We start from the raw sequence: 23220 nt of genomic DNA, 5'->3' as shown, positions 1-23220 counted from the left end.
ATAATAAGTCATGGGCATTCTGTAACCAACAAGAAGCATTGGCTATGTATAGACATTCATGTCTCAGCCACTCTCAGAGCTATTTCCATGTAGTGGGATTAGCAATATAAGTTACCTGCTTGTTCTGCAGTTTGAATTCATGTAAACATAGACTGACTTAAGTTAGCAGTCTCTATTTTATCTAGCTAGGTCTTTTTCATTTTGACTTCTCTCAAAAAGGATGTATAACGTCACTATTACCAATGAACATACAGCTGTCATCATATTGAAATCAAAACAAGATTGTATGGTTCTAAATGTCCTTCTCTAGGCTCTGTGGTGCCTGATATATTAGGCTAGGCCACTTCCTGTTTCCCAAGAGAATGCTTCCTGCTTTAGAGACATCTCTGAGCAAAAGAAAATGCATATGTTTTAAATAAACTTTATATAAACTTCCATTTAATTTTAGAGTTTACGCATACCTTAGGCATCTTATACCTGGGTTTTTACATTTGTTGCAGCTGTTTTCGCCTCACCCCTTCTGTCCATAGGGGATGGGCGCTTCTACCTTTTCAACGTGTGAATTGTAGTCTTTGAGTTTCTGGGACCGAACTAGGTGTACTTTGTCATCTGAGAGTCTCTTTGCCCAGGCATGACCGCCACCTGTCTGTACTTGTCTCCCCTCCACCCTGAAAATATCTTATGTTTAGAGAGATAAGCTGGCTGCCAGAGCAGTGTGACACCTCAAATTAGTCAGCATGCAGTGTGGGAGGCATGCAGCTTGCATGTCTGTCTCTGCACAACCTTGGGTCCTAACATTGACCATCAGAGTATTATCTCTTAGGCCAGATTGCCCTTTACACCAATTCTCTCGTGGAAGCCCCTCTTTTAAGGAGATTGGCTGGCCTTATTAGAGCAGTGTGACATCATTTCTCCTTACATAAACCTAAGAATGATGTGTATCCATCTTTTAGATCAGTAGGGTCATATGATCTATTATTAAGAAAAAGGAACTTACATAGTAACTTTAAGGAAAATTTTGTCATTTTGAATCCTAGACTGTCTTTGTAAGTAGCTTATCTTATTGGTCACACCCTGACTTACTGTGTAGACTAGGCTGGTCAAGAATTTACAGAGATCCACTTGTCTCTGTCTCTATTGTGCTGGGATTAAGGGCATGTGCCACCACTGCCCTGATCAAAGATTTCATCTCAGTTTCAGTCAAAATCTTCAAAAATCTCAAGCAAAAATCAGTCAAGGAAACAAGAAAATCCTAAGCCTTGGGTCCATTGTGCCAATTCAGGCTTCAACAGTGAAGCCCAGTCCATCATTTCTTGGGATTCAGTTGTTGGTAAATCATATAAGTGAGCTGACAAACATCTCTCAGCTAAGGAGCTCTGAGTTCCAGCCGCCTTCAACTCTATGGACAAGAGTTCTGTTCCTACCTCCCCTCTTGTTGCCTCGGCTTTCTCCCCACTTTCTTAGAGAAGGTAGAAACTTGTGGTTACCATCAAGTACATTGCAGACAAGTCCATAACATCAACAGCTAAAACAAAGCCAGAAAAGATCCAAGAGCTCTCTGCTATTTTGCTTTGGAGTTAGACCATAGCAGTCTCTATTATTATAATTATTATTATTATTATTATTATTTATTATTTTATTTATTAATTTTTAAAAAAATCTAGGCAGTTAACTCCATTCCCCAGCTCAGTCTAGAAGACTGCCAGCCACTCAGTTCTGTATATCCAATCTGCCACATGTCTGCAGCCATGGCTGCTCTGTGAGAGTTGAGCCCGCAGGCAGCTGGGAGCAGCACCTGTGAAATGCTCTGGCCCATGGACGCATGTGTGCCAAGCTAGCGTGTGTGCCATTCAAACCTAGAAAGGTTTTGGGGAAAAATTCAGCGTTACCAAGGAAGTGTTCCTTCTGTCCACCTTTCCAATAGTTAAGGTTTAGGAAAAGGCTTGTGTCTCCTGGGCAGGTATGGCAGATCAGTGAGAGGCAGTGAGCTCTGTTTTGCTAAGTCTGCTTAGTTTGTCTCCTTGTCTGCTCGCAGTAGATTCTAAGCTTGGGCTGTCTCTCTGGGAGCTATCTTCTCCTTCCACCCCCAGAAACTGACAAAGAATGGATTTTAAGGGTGTGGATACTTGAATTTAGCTGGGCACCTATATATTGACCAGAAGAGATGAGGAGAGACCGGAAGACGGAGAAGGAAGGAAGGCTGCAGCCATGGGTAGGGTGGAGTAAGAAGCACATGGCCGGTGTGGATGGAGGGTTTAGCCCAGATGAGGAGCATTAGGAAGTATGTGGGGTTATGGGTGGGAGGCAGCTCAATAGACATTATCAGAAGCAGAGGGCATGGGCGGGGCAGGGTGTGGATACCTGCCCCACTATGGGAGGGAGTGTGGGGGATTAAGGCTATTTTAAAATATGACAGGTGTCTGTGTTTTATTGCTTGATAGCAGGTTAGTAAATACTGCCATAATAATATTTATAGGGCTAATAGTAAACATTTATTAGACCCTACTTCTAAATTAACCACCCCCACCCTGCTGTGCCCTACTTCTGTGCTCTGTCTCTTTGCTCTGGTTATTGCTTGCTTTGCCCAAGTTTTTTAAGTTTCATATAATCCCATTTGTCAATTCTTGGGTTATTTTCTATGCTCTTGGAAACCTTTTCAGAAAGTCCTTGCCTGTGCCTGACTTGAAGTAATTTACCTATGTTTTCCTCTCACAGCTTCAAAGAGTCAGGCTTTACTTTAAGGTCTTTGAGCATTTTGAGTAGGATTTTGTGCAGAGTGAGACAGGTAGATCTAGTTTCATTCTTCTACATATAACCATCCAATTTTCCTGCTATCCGTCACTGAAGACTTTTTAAAAATAAAGATATATTTCTGATACCTGTATAAAAAAGTAGGTGACTGTAACTGTGCTGTCATGTCTATGATTTCTATTCTGTATTCTTGGTCTGCCTCTCTGTATTTTTTCAGTATTGCACAGTTTCTCTTACTATTTTTTGGTAGTATAATTTGAGACAAGCTCTGTGATACTTCCAACCTTCTTCTGTTTAGGATTGTTTTGGATATTTGGGGTCTTTTGTGCTTCCAAGTGAAATTTAGGGTTTTTTGTTTTAATTTTGTGAAGAGTATCATTGGGCATTTGATGGGAGATGGCAGTGAATTATATATTGCTTAAGGGAATGTAACCATTTTTCAGTAGTACATAATTCTGCCAGTCCACAAGCAGGAAGAGTGAAGGCTGCTAGGCTCTGAAATTAAAAGGAAATAGACATGTCTTCCCTGATGAGTGATGCATCTGATTAAAACTCAGGCTTCTTTATTGTTACACTTGTTTATTTGTGTGTGTGTGTGTGTGTGTGTGTGTGTGTGTGTGTGTGTATGAGAGAGAGAGAGAGAGAGGGTGAGAGAGGGAGGGAGGGAAAGAGAGAGAAAGGGTAAGAGAGAGAGAGAGAGAGAGAGAGAGAGAGAGAGAGAGAGAGTGAGTGTGTGTGTGTGTGTGTGTGTGTGTGTGAGTCCTTCTGGGAGCTTGGTGGCCTGTATCCTTACCTGCTGAGCCTTCTTGCTGCTGCTCACCACCCTTTCCTTGTGGTAGGACTCAGTTTCATGTGGCATTTCTCAGTTTGTGACTATCCACATGCTTGTTAGAGCTATTTCTCTGGCCTGTTGTATATTATTGTACTTGGTATTCAATGTTTTTGAATCCAAGACTCTGAGTGGGTGTGGAATTCACACTGGTGCTTTTATTAACTGTTCACTGGGTTTTCTCTTTTTGCCTGATGCCAGCTGTTTTATTCATTCTTTTGTTTGTTTACATTTAACTTGTTAGTTTTGTTTTTACAGTGTGCCATAGTTCTTGCCAAAGATTATTTGCATCCATAGGTGAGATTTTGCCAGATTTCCCACACTTCTCATGTTCCTATGGTGTTACTCTCCTATATTTTTTCACTAGCTGTTATGTGCTTTCATGGAGAACTTCTGATTCCCAGTTTCTCTCACGTGAGACTTCTTTTATAAGCTATACAGGCAGAACTGCTCCATTCTTTTGTCTACAGTATATGTAGTTCTTGGTCAGATTTCACAGCCCACTCACTCCAGTTCCTGTAATGCTCTATTCCAGGAGGGACTTGCATCTCCTTGCTGACGGCTGCTGGTCCATACTAGCGCACTGGCCATTACTGCAAATCTTGACCTGGTGGTAGTAGAAGACATACGGGGGTATTGGTTCCTAGATGTTCAGGCACTTTGTGTGTGTGTGTGTGTGTGTGTGTATGTTCACGTTTGTGTGCTGGGTTGAAAATCTCATCTGGTTTACTTCCTTTCTATGCAACATGCCGCTTTTGTTTGTTTTTAAAACACTTTTATTTGCCCTACTGTTAGTGGCAACAGGGATGGAGCTCAACTCCAGTTGCAGCCCGAGGAGTCCCCTAAATATTTAGGACCTCTCTTCAAGTAAAACTGAATCCTTGACTTAGTTATGAAGAACTTCAGGGTGAGTTAGCATGAAAAGGAGTTGGAGTTAATTAAAAACAGAAAGGTGCTCAGGGAAAGAATAAAGCATCTAGGGAGCATTTTCAGAGGCTTGAGAACAACCAGAAACAAAACCAAACTGAACAGTGAGAGACCAAAATGCTTTCAAGGGAAGCAAAATGGATACCTAAACCGAACGCTACGAGAGCAGACCGGAAAAGGTATTCAGTAAGTATGATCCTAAGCAACCAGGTCAGAGTAAACCATCAACCCCAGGAAGCCTGGCTTCCCAGAATTAACTGACCAGGAGGCACCAGCAGAAGGCTGTGCACAGGGCCTCCTGCTGGCACCTGGTCTGGATGTGGGGATTTATCTGGTATTTTTTTATTCCCATAACTGATGACATAAACCAACAACAACAACAGCAATAAAAGACAAACCCAAACCAAAACAACATTTATAGCCTTTGCCTGAGGTAGGATGAGAGTTCGTCCTAAAGCCATGGCATGGGAACATAGATTTAGGTTATCCCAAATAATGTGCTCCAGTGTGGCAAAGTTTTATGAAATTTTATAGTGATAGACCAAAGAAAGCCATAAATCAAGATACTTTTCAGTTATAGGTGGAAATATAAGGTGAGATACAACAAAGTGGGGACCCACTTCAGCTGCTTTCTGATGACATTCTTGGCTCTTCTAGTTTCCTTTTCTGTTGTTTTGATAAACATCATGACCAAAGGCAACTTAGGGAGGAAAGACTTTATTTTTTCTTATAGGTTATAGTCCATCTTTGAGGAAAATCAGAGTAGGAACTCAAGGGAGAAACCTGAAGCAGAAACTATGGAGGAACCACTGCTCGCTGACCTTCTCTTTGGCTTGTTTATGTTTTTCTAATGTTTTTTTTTTTTAATTAATTTATTGGTGTTCTGTTCAGGAAGTTGTCTCCTGTGCCTATGTGTTCCAGGCTCTTCCCCACTTTTTCCTCTAACTGGATTAATGTCTCTGGTTTTAGGTTGAGGTCTTTAATCCACTTGGACTTGAGTTTTGTGCATGGTGACAGATAGGGGTCTAATTGCATTTTTCTACATGTAGACATCCAGTTAGACCAGCACCATTTGTTGAAGATGCTGTTGTTTTTCCATTGAATGGATTTGGCTTCTTTGTCAAAAATCAAGTGACCAAATGTGTGTGGATTCATCTCTGGGTCTTTAGTTCGATTCCATTGATCCACTAGCCTATTGCTGTGCCAGTACCATGCTGTTTTAATTACTGTTGCTCTATAGTACAGCTTGAAATCAGGTATGGAGATTCTTCCAGAGGATCTTTTATTGTATAGGATTGTTTTTGCTATTCTGGGCTTTTTGTTTCTCCATATGAAGTTGAGAATTGTGTAGGTATTCTGATAGGGATTGCATTGACTCTGTAAATTGCTTTTGGTAAGATGACCATTTTTACCAGGCCTTAACGTCAACAATTAATAAATGGGACCTTATGAGGCTGAGAAGCTTCTGTAAGGCAGGTGACACTGTCAAGAGAACAAAGTGACAGCCTACAGACTGGGAAAAGATCTTCACTAACCCTTCATCTGACAAAGGTCGAATATCCAAAATATATAAAGAACTCAAGAAATTAAACACCACCAAACCAAATAACCCAATAGAGAAATGGGGCTCAGAACTAAACAGAGAATTCTCAACAGAGGAATATCAAATGGCTGAGAAACACTTAAAGAAATGCTCGACCTCCTTAGTCATCAGAGAAATGCAAATCAAACGACACTGAGATTCCATCTTACACCCATCAGAATGGCTAAGATCAATAACTCAACTGACACCACATGCTGGCGAGGATGTGGAGAGAGAGGAACACTCCTTCATTGCTGGTGGGAATGCAAACTAGTACAACCACTTTGGAAATCTATCTGGCGCTTTCTCAGAAAAATGGGAATAGGGCTTCCTCAAGACCCAGCTATTCCACTCTTTGGAATATACCCAGAAGATGCACTACCACACAACATTGAAATATGCTCAACCATGTACATAGCTGCCTTATTCATAATAGCCAGAACATGGAAACAGCCTAAGTGTCCCTCAGTAGAAGAATGGATAAAGAAATTGTGGTACATTTACACTATGGAATACTACTCAGCTATTAAAAACAAGGAATTTTCTGAAATTTGTGGACAAATGGATTGAACTAGAAATTATCATAATGAGTGAGTTCACCCAGAAGCAAAAAGAGTTAAATGGTATATACTTACTTATATCGAGACACTAGTCCAAGGGATACGTCCCCATGAAAAACTTTACCTACCAGGAAAGTGGGTCAGAGGGGAGGACATCCTATTGAGACTTTAGGTGTGAGAAGCCTGGGAGAATGAGGAAATAGAAGGATCCAGAGGGTCCTGGAAAACTACAGGTGGGTCTGGGCCCTGGGGTCCTCCTCAAACTATGGCACCAGCCAAAGAAAATATAGGCAGTAAACTTCGAACCCCTACCCAGACTAGCCGATGGACAGGACATTCTCCACCGTTAAGTGGAGAAGGATATCTGACTTTCACACAAACTCTGGTGCCCCATATTTGACCATGTCACTTGGATGGGGACGCCTGGTGGCACTCAGAGGAAGGATAATAGGTCACCAAGAAGAGACTCGATACCCTATGAGCATATACAGGGGGAGGAGGTCCCCCTCAGTCACAGACATAGGGGAGAGGAATGGGAGGCAAGCGGGAGGGAGGGAGGAATGGGAGGATACAAGGGATGGGCTAACAACTGAGATGTAATTTGAAAAAATTAATAATAAAAAAGGAAAAAAATTAATTTATTCACTTTACATCTCAATCATAGCCCCCTCCCTTCTCTCCTCCTGGTTCTACCTTTCCTCCCTCTTCCCTGTATCCCCCTCCCTTACCCCTCAGAAAAGGGAGCCCCATCCCACCTACGTATCCCAGCAAGTCAAGTCTTGTCAGGACTGAGTGCATCCTTTACCGTGGTGGCCTGGCAATGGAGCCCCACCAGGAGGAAGTGGTCAAAAAGCATGCAACAAAGTCCTTGTCAGAGACAGTCCCCATTCCCCTTACTAGGGGGCTCACATGAAGACCAAGCTGCCCAATTGGTACATATGTGCAGTGGGCTTAGGTCCAATCTATACATTGTCCTTGGTGTTTCAGTCTTTACAAGCCTCCCTGGGCCCAAGTTAGTTGGCTCTGCCAGTCTTTTTGTAGAGCTCTTGGCACTTCCAGATCCTTCCATCCTGCCTCCCACTCTTCCACAAGGCTTTTTGTTCTCTGCCCAATATTTGGCTGTGAGTGTCTGGGTGGAGCTTCTTAGAGGACATCTATGCTAGGCTCCCGTCTGCAAGCATGGTAGAGTGTCGTTAATAGTGTCAGGAGTTGGCTCTCTTGTGTGGTGTGGCCAGGCATTAATTAGACATATCATCAATCTCTGTTCTTTCTTCATCCCTGCACATCTTGTAGGCAAGGTAAATTTTGGGTCTAAGTTTTTGTGGATGAGTTAATGTTCCCCCTCCCTCTACTAGGAGTCCTGTCTGGTTAGAGGGTGGCCTCTTAAGTTTCCATGACCACAACAAGTAGGGGTCTCAGTTAGAGTCATCCCAGGACCACCTGCCCTAAGGAATGGTACCTCCCACAGTGGTCTGGGCCCCTCTGAATTAATAAAACATACATCCCATAGTCCAGTCTAATCTAGGCAGTTGCTTAGTTGAGGCTCTCCTCTCAGATGAATCTAGGTGGTGCCAAGTTGACCTAACTAGGACATTAGCTATTTGGTGGATTTACCTAATATGCCACACAGACTTGGACAATAAATGGTTTAAGGATTTAAGGATCAAAGATAGCAAAGATAGTTGGGCTCTATATCTGCAGTATTTAAGCCTCTGCACAATCATTGGGTTTTAATCAATCCGTTGTGTAGATCATTTAATGTAGGTGCAACTTATTTTGAGAAACTACAGTTAATAATAAAGTTCTTATTTTCTGATTCTACATTTGATTTCCTATAGAACTCTTTTGTTGACCTTTTCCTCTTCCTGACCCATAAGAGTCACATTTTTCTCTTTCTACTGAAATCCTTTTTTGATTGTATGGTAGATATTGTGAGTATCTACTATAGTGTTGTGATTATTCTGATCATGTTTGTCATGCTGACCCTTGGTTAGTAGGTTTTGTTCTGGCAGTTCTGTACTAGGGATTATTCTGATTCCTGGGGATGCGTTCCTTCTAAAATCCTTTATACGTTCAATAGAAATTTTAAGCTCTGTCTATCTGCCCAGAAAGCAGTCTTCATGAATGTCTGACTCCTTTAATGGTCCTAGCTGGGGTCCTTGCATTTCCTTGCTGTGTGCAGCTTTAGTAAGCATGGATTAGAGAGGAATATGCATACAGGGTTTGCGTTCTTCCCTGTCTTTAGTGCCTTTTCTGGATTTCCACTCAGACTCCGCTGCAATCTTCAAATGACTTTTTAACCCAGGAAAAGGGTTAGCTCCTTCCTAAGCCACAATGACAAGGTATGCATTCCGGAAGAATTTGGGAGATGTGTCTCTCAAGTAATAGATAATTGTCTATAGTTTCCCCCTTCTCTTGTTTGATTATTTTTGGTTCACTATAGTGCTTGCCTAGTCCAAATATTTTTTGGTACCCTATTGTTTTAGACAGGCTTATTTCCAGTACTGATACTGATGCAGATGAGTAGGTAGGAAAAGCGGTTTTTGAGAGAAAAGCTTGGTGAAATCTCTGGATTGTATCATGATCCTGGTCTAATTTTGCTTTACCTGCATCTGCCATAATATTTATATGTGACATATAATGTGACTATTATACCTAAAGTTAAAACAATCCTCTCCATGTGCCATTACATCCTAACCAGACAGCCTGTTTCCCGTGTCTAAGTCAGCTGTGACTTACAGAGTATTTTATTTGCTAACGTTTTAATTTTAGTTTGTCTCTTGGCCAGTTTATTAGCTGAACCTCATGCTGAATGCCTGGCTATAGTTTTTAGGAAAGATTGGTCTTTGATATCTAGATCATTATAACTTATTTTTGGATGCTGACTTCTTGATGATGTGTTTTATTATCTTACTGTTTGTGGTAGTTTGAATGAGAAATGCTCACCACCGGCTCCTTTATTTCAATGCCTTGTCCCCAGTTGGCACTTTTTGGAAAAGCTTTGGAATTTTTAGGAGGTAGAACCTTGCTGGCAGAAGTGTGTGGGTTGAAGTTTTATAGAGTGCCTTCCTTGCTGTTCTCTCTGCTTCCTGTGTGTAGATGAAATGTGATGAGCCCGCTCCCTGCATCTACACTGTGCCATCCTGGCTTGTTGCCGTGCGTTTCTCACCACGACAGACTCTATCTCCTTTGGAATTATAAGCTAAAATAAACCTTTAAGTTGCTTTTGATCATGGTGCATTTTCATAGCAATAGAAAAATACATAGTAGGGTATAATATCAGATTTTAGGTTGAGGAAACCAACGAACAGTTAACATTACCAAAATAGTTGATAATAATGCAGTATTATAAATTTTTTAAATAAAATTATCTTTTCACATGTATCAAATATTAATAATAGTGGCAGAACTAGAGGTGAGACCTGTCAGTAATCAGAATTTTATAAGTCTTATAGGCTGTCCTACTTAGATTTTTATTGCTGTGATAAAGACTATGACCAAAAGCACCTTGGCGAGGAAAGGGTATAATTTATCTTGCATTTCCACATCACAGTCACTTGTTGAGGGAAGTTAGGGCAAGAATTTATCTGGAGCCTAGAGGCAGGAACTAAAAGCAGAGTCCATAGAAGAACATTGCTTACTGGCCTGCTCTCAAAGCTCATGGTCCTCTACTTTTCTTAGGGCCTCCTGCCTATGTGTGTCATTGCACACAGTGAGCTGAGCCTTCACATCAACCATTAACCAAGAAGATGTTCCACAGACTTGTCTACAGGCCAATTTAATGGTATTTTATTAGTTGAGGTTCTCTTCCCAGATGACCTTAGCGTCTCTCAAGTTGACAAAACAACAACAAATGACTAACCAGTACATAGGCATCATAATTAAATCTTATTTTTAAAAATATTAATACTTAGGGTAGAAAAATGGTCTTCTAGTAGGGGTCACACAGATATTTGTCCATATCATTTTTTTTAGTAGAAAATATGAATATTATTTAGTTACTTCTTAAAATCCTGGCTAACTGTACTGTGTTGCCCTTAAATAATCAAGAAACATCAGCTTATATTATTATTAGAGATTTATGTCTTCTGTATAATTGGGATAAGAAGAGTTAACTCAGATCTCTCTGTATCTCTAACTAGTATAGATGGAGTTTAAATTACTTTAAGTTTGTCAAACATTTGAATATGTTATAGGACCTTTTAGAACATTTAATTCACTGTATTAATAGAAACTTAGTAATCCAATTAATTGAATCATGTTGGTATTTATTTACTTTTTGTTTTAAAGGGAATAACTATGTTTATCTATAAGAACTTAGATTTAAAATTCAGTATTGGGGTTAGAAAAATGCCTCAGCAGTTAAGAGCACTGCTGCTCTTCCAAGAGACCAAGGCTCAATTCCCAGCACCCATGTGGCAGGTCACAGCTGTCTGTAACTCTAGTTCCAGGGGATTTGATACCCTCACATAGACATACATGTAGGCAAAACACCAATGTACATGAAATATACATAAATTAAAAAGTATGTATCACTCATATGGTTTTAGTTGCAAGATCTAACTTTTTATATAAAACTAGATTTTTAATATCCAAATTATACTGAGTAATGAGGAAGTTCTTTTACAAAGACAGTGAATGTATTGAATCATTTAAAATATGAAAACTAGGCTTAAGTACGATACGGGTATGGGGTAAGCAAACAATCATTACAAAAGTGTACTTTAATGACAGGACTTTTCATCCTCATTTGTAGGTTTATCAAAAACAAGCTGAGTATTACTATTAAGCCAATTATAACATATCTGAGATAAAATTTTAGATTTTTAAAATAAGCATAAAAAGATTTTAAAAACAAAAGCAAGAGTTAGAAATATTTAGGTATTCAGTTATCAATGTATTTGAAGATGAGTGGTATATAGATTGTAAATCCATGTGGGTGTATTCTCAGAAGATGGCACAAGTTTGGTGTAAGAAATCTAAAGTTCATTTCCTGAAGTTCTGAAGAAGGAGCTAGTTAGAAGTACCGAATAGAGTCCCCCCTCTTCCCCCCCTTTTTTTTGGACTGAAAAGTGTGTTGGCTGTAGTGTCGGTTTTTTTTTTTTTTGTGTGTGTGTGTGTGTGTGTGTGTGTGTGTGTGTTTGTTTTGTTTTGTTTTGTTTTTTCAAGACAGGGTTTCTCTGTGTTAGCTTTGGCTGTCCTGGACTCGCTTTGTAGATCAGGCTGGCCTCAAACTCACATTGATCCACCTGCCTCTGCCTCCTGGGTACCGGGATTAAAGGCGTGCGCCACCACACCCAGCTTTACTGTTGGTATTTTTGTTGATGAGATCACCTGGATGTGTGTGTGTGTGTGTGTGTGTGTGTGTGTGTGTGTGTGTGTGTACACATTGAGAAGAATTTTTAAACTTTTTATTGGCTCTTTGTGAATTTCACATCAAGCATCCCAATACCACTCATCTCCCCTCCACCCTTGCAACTTTCCCTCCCAATAGAGAAAAAAAATCTCACTGTGGAAGCTGTCATGTGTCACAGTGTGTCCCACAGTGTACCCTTTTGTCCACACTTCTTTGTTTGCAAATGTCTTTGCAATGACTCATTGGTCTGGTACAAGGCCTCAGGCTTCTGCTACACCATCAATACTGGATCCTCACTGGGACTCCTCAGATACCCTGTTGTTGGCCTGTGTCATGGAGATTCCTGTAGTTCTAGGTCTGTAGGACTGGCTCCTTCATGAACTCTGGCAGTTCATCAGTGGTGTAGATAGATGTTGGGGTAGGCCAATTCTGGATCTGGGACTGAGAGCTATCTGAGTTGATCAGCCTACCAGCTCTCCCTCTCTTGTTCCCTCATGCCCACTCACCGGCAAATCCCCAACCCCCCAGCAGTCAGGGTATAGGGCCCACTTTCTAAGTGTTTCAGCCATTGAGTGACATACCCAGTTCTCTCACTCTCATGACCCTGAGGACAGCTCTTCCTCCTGCTATAGATGGCAAGGGATGGGAGGGGAGGAAGGTGTCTATCCTTGCCACCACCCAGCAGACAAGAGGCAGGGCTGGCTTTCCCACACTCATGCCCTCAGGGCCAGCTCACCTTCAACCCTCACATCCAGCCAGCCCTACTGTGCTGCAGCAGGTGAGGCAAGGTCAGCTCTCTTTCGTTCATGCCCTTGGGGCCAGCTGGCCCGCACCCCTACCATCGGGTCAGCTCTACTGTGCTGCCCAGGTAAGGTGTAGGACTTGCTCTCCCGAGTGCTGCAGCTGGTGAGGGACAGAGCCAGTTCTCCTGCTCTCATGACTCCAGGGCTGGGTCTCCTGCCTGGTGCAAGTGATGAGCAGGAAGGGAAGAAGAGGGTATTTCTCCCTCATCTATGCCACCAAATGGGAGCCAGATCTTCCATGCTGATATACTCGGGCCTGGCCTACCCACAACTCCCGCAATGTGCAGAACCATCTGAGTACTATAGTTGGCTAGGGGTGGGGTCAGCTCTCCTCCTCTTAAGCCTATAGTAATTAAATCAAATATCAAATATCAATGTAATTAAATAAAGTTATTTGTTTTTTTTTTTTCCTTCAGAAAAAAGAACATACCCGTTCCTTGTCTATGTGTGGCCATGTTGGTTTTGAAAGTTTACCTGATCAGCTAGTGGATAGATCCATTCAGCAAGGCTTCTGTTTTAATATTCTCTGTGTGGGTGAGTGCTAATACTTTTCCTCCAAGTTCTCCAAATTTGTGTTCCTGTGCTCAGTTTATTCTTTGTATAAGCAGGATGATACATGTGTCTATGAATTTTATGAGTTGTTTAAATTCTACTAGTTTTGTTTTGCTTAACTTCAAACTTTTTTTTTTTTAACTTTTAGTACTCTCTTTGGAGCTCAGAGTAACTTAGCATGTATAATCACTGTTTCTCTAGTGATTTAAGACACACGTTGGCCAAATGTCTTTTGTAGGCCACCTAATCTTTGAAATCGTTAGAATTTTTCAAGCCATCCTAGAGTTTACATATGTAATTATTCCTAGTGATTCTCAGCTCTCGTGAGAATGTGCTTTGTGTTTTTCAGGGGAGACTGGCATTGGAAAATCAACACTGATTAACACATTGTTTAATACTAATTTTGAAGAACTTGAATCCTCACATTTTTGTCCGTGTGTCAGACTTAGAGCTCAGACATACGAACTCCAGGAGAGTAATGTTCACTTGAAACTGACCATTGTGAATACAGTGGGATTTGGTGACCAAATAAATAAAGAAGAGAGGTATGTGGCATTTGTTTGTTTGCTTGTTTGTTTGTATCCTTTCTTGTAATAAGACCAGTTTTATTCCAGAATGAAGACTTTGCCTTCTTCCTCTTGAGCTGCAATTTTATTTTTGGCTTACTATGACTTTGCTTCCCGTAATTTTTTCTTTTCTTTCTTGTTTAGCAATTTATCAGTGTTTTGCCGTTATTGCCAAGTTGGTATTTTTCTCTTGAGTTGTCATATTTATTTAGAATAATTAAATCACAGCATTATAATATATATTTAGTAAAAATAGTTGTAACTATTTCCTCTTATTTAGTGTGTATTCAGTGAATATTTTCACTAGTATTTAGATTTGCCTTGCTGAGAAAAACTTAGACATTGTAGGAAACTTATTTAGACTTTCATACATGAGTACAGTGTGCTTTGACCATAGTCACCCTTCTCTCCCTGGCTTTCAACATGCCTTTCTCATAGTCCCTCTCAAATTTATGTCTTCTCTTCATAGAGATATGTCTGTGTGTATGTATCCAACACACACACACACACACACACACACACACACACACTGAGTGTGGCATGTGGTCTCAGTGGGCAACTGTAGCTATTGAGAGCTCATCACTGTCTCATCCCTGTTATGTCTAGAAGTTGCTGTTTCACAGCAGTTCTCCTGGTCCTCTGGCTCTGTCCCCTCTAGTGTACCTCTGGACCTTGAGTTGTGTTATATATTTATGTCTCATTTGGGTTCTTGCCTAGGTTTTCAGTACCAAGCATGAGTCCTCTCCAATTAAGCAGACCTTAAATCCAATCAGATAGTCTACCTAGGTTTAGAGCCAGACAGAAGCCACCTGACAGGCATTTTTGGTGATTCCTGCCGCCCCCTCATCCCATTCCACCTTTCTTCCAATTCAGGCCCAGCAATGAGCTGAACTCATGGGCTTTCTTGGTGAGTGTCCTTGTTCCCTGCCCCTGCCCCAGTAGCCAGCATCACAGCTGTTAATAAATCCTATTGGCTCTAACCCCTGCCTCTTGGCCCCAGATCCTATTCCACCACTTCCTTCCCCAGCCTTTGACCTTACTTAAATAGTCACACACTACCACTAAGATCCCAGAGAGCCCCCACTAACCACTGAATTAGTATCACACCAGCCTCTTCATTTAAAAAAAAAAAAAAAATCAATCTTAAGTCTTAAAAGACTGAGCTGTACGTTCTTCCTTTATGATCGGAAATCAACCAAGTGTGGGTGACAGTAAAACTGGAACTAAAGTCCTAATCAACGTAGGTGGGCTAGAAACTCATCTTATAAACTCTAGTTGCCCAGGTCCCATTGCAAAAACACTAAAATACGAGAAAACAAGATAACCCGCACCCCTGTAAGCTGCTAACCCGATAGAAACATTCTCCCGTGAGAACTGTCTGTATCAGCACTTCTTAACCTGTGGGTCACAGCTCTTCCGGGGTTGAATGACCCTTTCACAGGGGTAGCCCCAGACCACTGGAAAACACAGATATTTGCATTACAAGTCATAAGAGTAGCAAAACTATAGTTATGAGGTAGCAACAAAAATAATTTTAGAACCTGCATCAAAATGTTTAATAATTCTAGCTTATTTTTTAAAATATCTATTTATTTATTATCATGTATACAGTGTTCTGCCTGCGTGTACACCTGTAGGGCAGAAGAGGGCATCAGATCACATTACAGATTTCTGTGAAGCACCATGTAGTTGCTGGGACTTGAACTCAGGACCTCTGGAAGAGCAGGCAGCACTCATAACCACTGAGCCATCTCTCCAGCCCTAGCTTATGTTTTATCTTATGTCATTTCTTGTCCATTTTTCTTTAGTAGCATTATAGAAGTTAATTGTGGATTCTGTATTGATTTTGGATTTCAGAGAAAGGGAGGAATATTTTGGTATATCTTTTCATTCTTTTTCTTTTCTGATATATATATATATAGTTTCATTATGACAGGCTGTTTTCCAGAGTCATCTTGTATGAACTGAGTCTGTGTCATCTAGCACAGAGACCTAGGATGCCTCTCTTTAAATGTTCTTAATGGTTACATCAACTTAGAACTAATTTGTATGTAAGTAAAAGTATTTTTGAGTGAGCCTAAGCATGGGGACAAGATACTTGATCTCCAGAGTAACTTTCACTGGATTACGGACTAAGACTTATATAGGTATAACTTCCTGCCTAGATTGAGCTTTAATTTTTAACTTGCTTTTCTCTATTAATTTCATTGTTGGGTGTTTTTTCTCAGTTATTAAGGTAATATATAGATATAATTTAGGTGAAATGCCAACTAGCATAGAACTGTTTGAGTCTACCTCAGTCATTCCTTCAAGTCCAGTCCCAGTTTTCTTCATAGATGAGCCATTTCTATGAATTAGGTATTTTCCAGGCCTTTTAAAATTTCCTTTAAACTAAACTTTAGTAATGCATATTTAAAATATATTTTATGTCTCTGAGTGTTTTGCTTGTGTGTGTGTGTTTGTAACACCTGTATGCCCGGTGCCTGTAGAGGACGGAGTAGGGTGCTGGATCTCCTGGGCCTAGAGGTACAGGCAAATTGAGCTGCCACCACTGAGAAGTCTCAGCAATTAGAATATTTTTTAGAATAATCTTTATTGATTTCAGCATACAATTTAAACTATAGTTATATGGAAACATTTGGTTTTGTGACCACCAGCACATTCCCTAATACAAGACATGGCTGTGATCTTTAAGGACTTTGCTGCCAAGCATACACACACCATTGCCAGTTCGGCTTGACGTGGACCAACTAGGTCATAGAGCTTTCTGTCTGGGCAGCTTTCTTCTCTCCAGTGTTCTGCTCTGTGGATTCTAATTAATTATCTTGCATTTCACTCTCCCACAGAGATCCACTAGGTTCTGTTCTCTTTCCCTACCTCATCACTGAACTATCTCAGCTGTTTCTCTTTGTGTCTGTGCCTCTCTGTCTCTCACTGCCTCTGTGTTTTTCTGTTGTCTAATTTACTGCTAAACATATATCTTAATTTTTATTACAGCTTTTCAGATTTGTACATTCTGTTGTGTTGCTATTCATCTTATATTTGTAAAATCACTTTTTATTGTCTTTTTACTAGCAATCTAGTTTGTATTTTGTTCCTATTGTATAACTGTAGTTTATAATAATTTAAGTAAAATTTTCATTTGTGGCTATTCCTCTTTGTATATTTTGAGGTGCTTTTTATTAAAAATATATACTTCTTGTGGCTTTGGTGTATAATTTGCAGGGATACTTTGAGGCCTAATATAAAGATATCTTCATTGGACAGATTTGGACTTGCTTGCATTAGCTTTCTGTGACACTAGTTCTTGAGGGATCACTGAACCCATATCATTCCTGGAGGTTTCCAGAATCAGAGACTTCTTGCATTATATGCAAGACTGGTATTTTGGCCAGAAGCTCCCAACAATGTGTTATTTTGTTTTTTCCTTTTAGTTACAAAAGAACAAATCCTGCTATGGATCTTTGGGAAGAATAGAATAGTTGTAGGTTTATTCCTGGTTCATCCCCACCCTGGCAGTAAGGCGTTTAGGGTCACAGCTCAGCGTGAGGAGGGGTTCTCCCATTGGAATCCCACTAGTGTGGATCCTAGGTTTTGATTTCTTCTTGTCCCGTGAGCCCAGTAGTAAAGCCCAGTAACTGGATTAATAAATCATCTCATATAATCAGAATTGACACTGTTAGTACAGAACTTGCTAATCTTTTTCTATAAAGGGCAAAATCAATACTTCAAACTTTGCAGAATATATCGTTTTATGAACTGTTTTGCTTTGCCATTTTGATGTGAAGATAGCACGGAACAGTACATAAACAGATGCACGTGGCCAGGCCTCAGTGAAACAGTTATTTATAAGAACAGATGCTCAACCAGATTTGGTGTTTGAGTAATAGTTTTTGATGCATGCTGCTCCAGTTGTCTGTGTTGGGGGGGAAAAAAAGCTCTTATCTCTAAGCTAGTAAGAGAGCATTTGTTGTGGAGCTGACTCTTAGTGACTATGGTTCTGGAAGATAGATTCAGGTCACCACAAATACCGTGTTCCAGCGTGGTAATGGGTGGGTAGCATCTGTAGAGTAACAGAGCAGAGAAAGTCACTATTCAAGATAGAATACAGTGTAGGAAACATGAGGTAAGCAGGTTACAGTAAGTGAGCAAAGCTCTCACAAGCTTCATATACCATCTAGTGATACTCTGCCTTTGGTTTGCTAGAAGCTAGGGATGTCTTTGTACATTTTAAAAGGATTCTCTAACAAGGATATTGGGTCACACACAGAGGTGGACAATAGCTATATAGGAGAGTGTAAGGTACCCCAAGATAGTTTTCCTTTAACTGTAGCATTTCTATTAATAGAGCTCTTCACAGCTACAGAAGTATAGTCGTTCAGCCTTACAGAATGTAACACGGGTATGGGGTTTGCTGGGAACATGAGTTCACACCTCCCTTGTTTGCTATATTTTGTGCAGGTGAGACCAAATATTGTTTCATTTCTCATGGTGCTTAGAGGCTCATTCCTAGATTCTGATAAAAGTGACAGAGTAGTCAGGAAAGCAGTTTTCAGGAGAAATAAATGGTTGGTAACTCCATTAAGGAAGAAAACCCTGGATCATATCATTAAATTCACCCCCAATCATGATCCAGGCCTGACTTACTATTCTCCTCTTTTTCACTGTCTGTATCTAACATAGCCTTTACTTAGTATATGTTAGGAGTATTATAACTAAAATTAAATACAGTGTGTTCTAAAGAAATAAAAATAGCAGCTGAAACACTCATGATAGCCACCCCCCCCAAAAAAATACTATTTTAAAACTAGGTTGACTATTGGTAAGGAAGGTGAGAACTTTATTATTTAGCCCTTTTTTTCTATGTATGGTTAATATGAGGATTAGAGATAATAGACACAATGAAAATTTTCTACAGTAGGCCTAACTTTATATATAGTCTTAAATACTTCTTCATTAAAATAAATTTTACTGTTATTAAATGATTTAACAGGAATATCTCAATTGAAATAATTCTCTTTTTAAAAAAGATTTATGTATTGTGTATACAGTGTTCTGCCTGCGTATATACATTTGCACATGAGAAGAGAGCACCAGATCTCAGTATAGATGGTTGTGAGCTATGATGTGGTTGCTGGGAATTGAATTCATGCCTTTGGAAGAACAGACAGTGCTCTTAACCTCTGAGACATCTCTCCAGCCCAAAATAATTCTTTTTAATATGATTTTACCCACTGCTAAAATGGTGACTAAACAGGAAGTGAAGACTTTATCCAATGGTAAACCATATGACCTTAGCAATTGGGTACACTCTAATTACCAAGTCTTACATGTTTTACTCAGCAATATATAAGACAAAATACTTATTCTCTAAACTGAGGGCAGATTGATATTTTAAAAAACATTGTAAACAGAGCATCAAACATCAGTTTTATCTCAATGTTGACTTGAGAAATATTTATAGGAAAATATAAAATATTTATAGTCTTTATTTCAGTCAACTTAGTTACTCTCATGTCGCCTTTCTTTAACTTTCAACTTTAACAAGCTTTTAAATTTTTCTTAGGTTTATTTTATTTTGTGTGTATGAATGTTTTGCCTGCATGTATTTATGCAGCAGTCGAAGAAGGACATTGGGTCTTCTGGAACTGTAGTTCCAGAGAGTTGTGAGACACCATGTGGGTTCTGAGTTAAACAAGGTCCTCTACAAGAGCAGCAACTGCTTTTAACTGCTGAGCCAACTCTTTAGCCCACACAACCTTTTTACAAAACACTTCAACTTTCTGGTTTTGTTCTCATCTTTCATTCCCCATTTTGGAACAGTTTTTTACTCTAGAGCAAAATCTTACTATGTTTTACAACAGAATTTTGTTGCATTTAAAAGCATTTCCTTTTTCATGAACCTTTCTGACCAATAACGTTTTATATTTATAATTTTTATCTCTTTCTTACTTCATGGGTCCTTTCCTTTTTCCACAAAAAGGTAACAACAACAACAACAATAACAACAACAATAACAACAACCCCCCCCATGTGTTAAAAATAAAATAAGCTGTATCTGAACATGGAAAACATATACATTGTATCTGAAATATCTTACAGGTATAACTTCAGAGTGTGTTACAGTCCTGTTTTCTTATCAATTGTAAGTTAACTATTTGTTAAAGACGTTATAATAGACATTTTTGAAGTTGCCTTTCATAGAGTGGCTCTTTTATTTGTTTCTCAGGGTAACAAAAGTTGCATTAAAGTATGGCATATTTTATTTTTTAGTTTCCTGATTTCCTTTGAAGTGAGGCTGTTGATCTTTCAACAAGTATTTTACCTAAATTATTTTATCTTTCTTTAAAATTTAAAGTATACAGATGTTAATTGTCCTAAATAATATAAAAAGGCATAGATGCTCTTATAAGCAGGGTTTTAAAATGTTTGTTTTCCCCCATAGTATTAAATTTTTAGAATTGTGACTTATGTAGGCTTAACTGAGATTGGATTTCTTGAAAAACCTCTTCTGGCTTACAAGAGTAGGTATGTGGTCCAGTGCGTGCTCTCCCCCCCCCCACCCCCCCGGTCTCTTGCTGATGCAGACACACAAATATGAAATAGGCAAAAATCATCCTAAGATGCTTTATTTACATATATAAATATATACTTAGATACACATCATAAGTTAGGCATGCCATCATAGTAATTTTAGTGCATTGTATGTTTTCTTTTATGTAAAATACAGTAGCCACAGATTTCTTATTTAGTTATTATTAGGGATTTTAGGATCAGAATTAGTTTTGTCTCACACGAAAACAACTTAGGACCAAGTATAACCCAGTCTGTGTGTTTCCTGGTAAAACAAAGTGAAAATTTTACATCCCTATGTTGTTAAGATATAAGAACAGCCTAGTGAAAGGAAGAAAGATCAAAGCTGAAGTTTGTTGTGTAGAATTAGATTACCATCAGCAGAAAATTGCTTTTATAAATTGATCTTTTAATGTGGTGTGACATATTCCTGCTAGATTTTAATCCTAAAATAGGCTGTAACCATCTTCTCTTTTGATAATGAATGTTACTTTACTTGGAGATAAAGGAGGAAGAAGCATGGTCTATGATAAGAGAGGGTTGAGCATAGTTAGATTTCTCAGTTTATTTCCAGCTCTGATGCAGTCTTTAAACTTTAATTATTAACTTATGTGTTTTATTACTCATGTTTGTTGTTAAATTGATAAACTTTTCATGAAGAGGGAGCCTTAACTCATGAGTTGTCTTCATCTGATTGGCCTGTGACCGTGTTGGCGGGAATATTTTCTTTATTAATAATTGATGTGGGAGGGCTCAGACCACTGTACACTACTACTATCATTCCTAGGCATGTGGGCCTGGATTATAGGAAAAAAGTGGCTGAACAAGCCAGAGGAACAAGTCAATGAGCAACATTCCTTCATGGTCTCTGCTTCAGTTCTTGCCTTTAGGTTCCTGCCTTGAGTTCCTACCTTGGCTTCTCTGCATGATGGGCTATGACAGTGGTTCTCAACCTGTGGGTTGTGGCCCCTTGTGTGTCTGGGTGGGGTGGGGGTGGATTAAGGAACCTTTCTTTTAAAAAACATTTATTTATTTATTAATTGATTGATTGATTGATTTATATATATATTATGTATGTGGTCCCCTGCCACGTATGCTTGCATGTCAGAAGAGGGTATTAGGTCCCATTATAGATGGTTGTGAGTTACCATGTGGTTGCTGGGAATTGAACACAGGACCTCTAGGAAGAACAGTCAGTGCTCTTAACCTCTGAGCCATCTCTCCAGCCCCAAGGAACCTTTCACAAGGGTCGCCTAAGACCATTTGCATATCAGATATTTACGTTATGATTCATAACAGTGGCAAAATGGCAATTATGAAATAGCAATAAAAATAATTTTATGGCTGAGTGTCACTATACCATGAAGAACTGCTGTAAGAGGCCATAGCGTTAGGAAGGGTCGGAACCACTGAAGTGTGGTGTGGAAGTATAAGTTGGACTTTCTTTCCCAAGTTGCTTTTGGCCATGGTGTTTATCACAGGAACAGAAAGCAAAATATGTTATTTTTATATAAACCTTATTATTAAAATACTTGGAAATAAATGAAAAATTACACACAAAAATTAACCAGCCTAAAAAGTCTATGAAACTGTATATGGAAATATAGTTAGAGTAGGCATTTGGAATGTAAGCTGTGGAGCGTCACATTGAAACTTACACTTTTAGTATAAATATATCTTATAAACTTATCTAGCACCAAAACCAAGATTACATGACAGAATTAGAACTGGAAAGATAATTAGCTTTATTTCCTCTTTCATAAATCACATTCATTATCTGCATTTCATCTTTCCTTATTTTCTTTTAATGTAGATACAGTTTCTAAAACTTACTAATTTTAGGTTACCAGCTTCATCTTTAGATAATTAAAAATTTTCAATTACATCAAGTTGCCCATCCATGACCGTTAACTCTATACCTAGGACTTTGTGTTTAGTGTGTGTGGAAAAATCCAAAACAGTGTTTGAAATAGTAAATGTTTCCTGTTGAGGGTAACGTAAAGTTATCTTTAGTTAAGTTTCAGTTACCTTTACTCAAGTTTTCTGATTTTTCAAATACTTGCAAGGACAGCACAGTTACCAAACATAAAGCCATTGGATTACCAAATGGCTGGTTTCTCCAAGCATTTCTTTTTTTGAATGTTAGAGGAGTGAAAGGAGAAAGGCCGAATATCATCAAATTGACAAACTGAACATTCTGCAAAAAAAAACAAATCCAATGCTCTGAAACAGCATAAAATTGTATAAATAAATAGTGTCCTGACACCCAGTTCAGAATAAACCAATGGACTATTGACCACAACCAAGAGAAGTCTGAGACCAGGAAGAGTACAGACCTGAGGAGGCGGTTCTAGATAGCTGGCACAAAGGACTGTGATGCGTGTTGCTGACCCGGGTGACGACTCCGGTGAATATAGACCATGCTTTGGCCATATTGAGTGCCCAAAACTGTTGATGCAAAAATCAGTTCTCACCTCAAAGTGAACAATGGGTAGTTTATTTTGGAATCAGAGATGAGTGGCGCTGGTGTTGAAACACAGATTTGGTTTGTCCAAAATAACATGTCCCATGAGGCTAATAGTTTTGTGACGTTTCTGTAGTAACAGAACGAAGCCCCAAGGCAAAGCACTGTCTAGATACATTGGAGATATAGCAAGTGAGGTGGCTTCAATAAATCAGTGAAATTGATTGTAGGCCCCAGAGGCTCTGATGATATTCTTG

General features: G+C 39.4%; 1 protein-coding gene across 1 annotated transcript in view; it reads left to right on the top strand.

The window, feature by feature from the left end:
* Septin10 (septin 10) overlaps positions 1-23220 on the top strand; it is a 65182-nt gene that overhangs the window by 16533 nt on the left and 25429 nt on the right. The window contains 2 exon segments of the mRNA XM_051153083.1: positions 13225-13342; positions 13710-13905. Of these exon segments, the coding sequence (XP_051009040.1) occupies positions 13225-13342; positions 13710-13905 (314 nt within the window).

This window comes from Acomys russatus, chromosome 11 (genome assembly GCF_903995435.1).
Source record: "Acomys russatus chromosome 11, mAcoRus1.1, whole genome shotgun sequence".
NCBI classification, from domain to species: Eukaryota; Metazoa; Chordata; class Mammalia; order Rodentia; family Muridae; genus Acomys; species Acomys russatus.
This window is presented reverse-complemented; position numbering and strand designations above follow the sequence as displayed.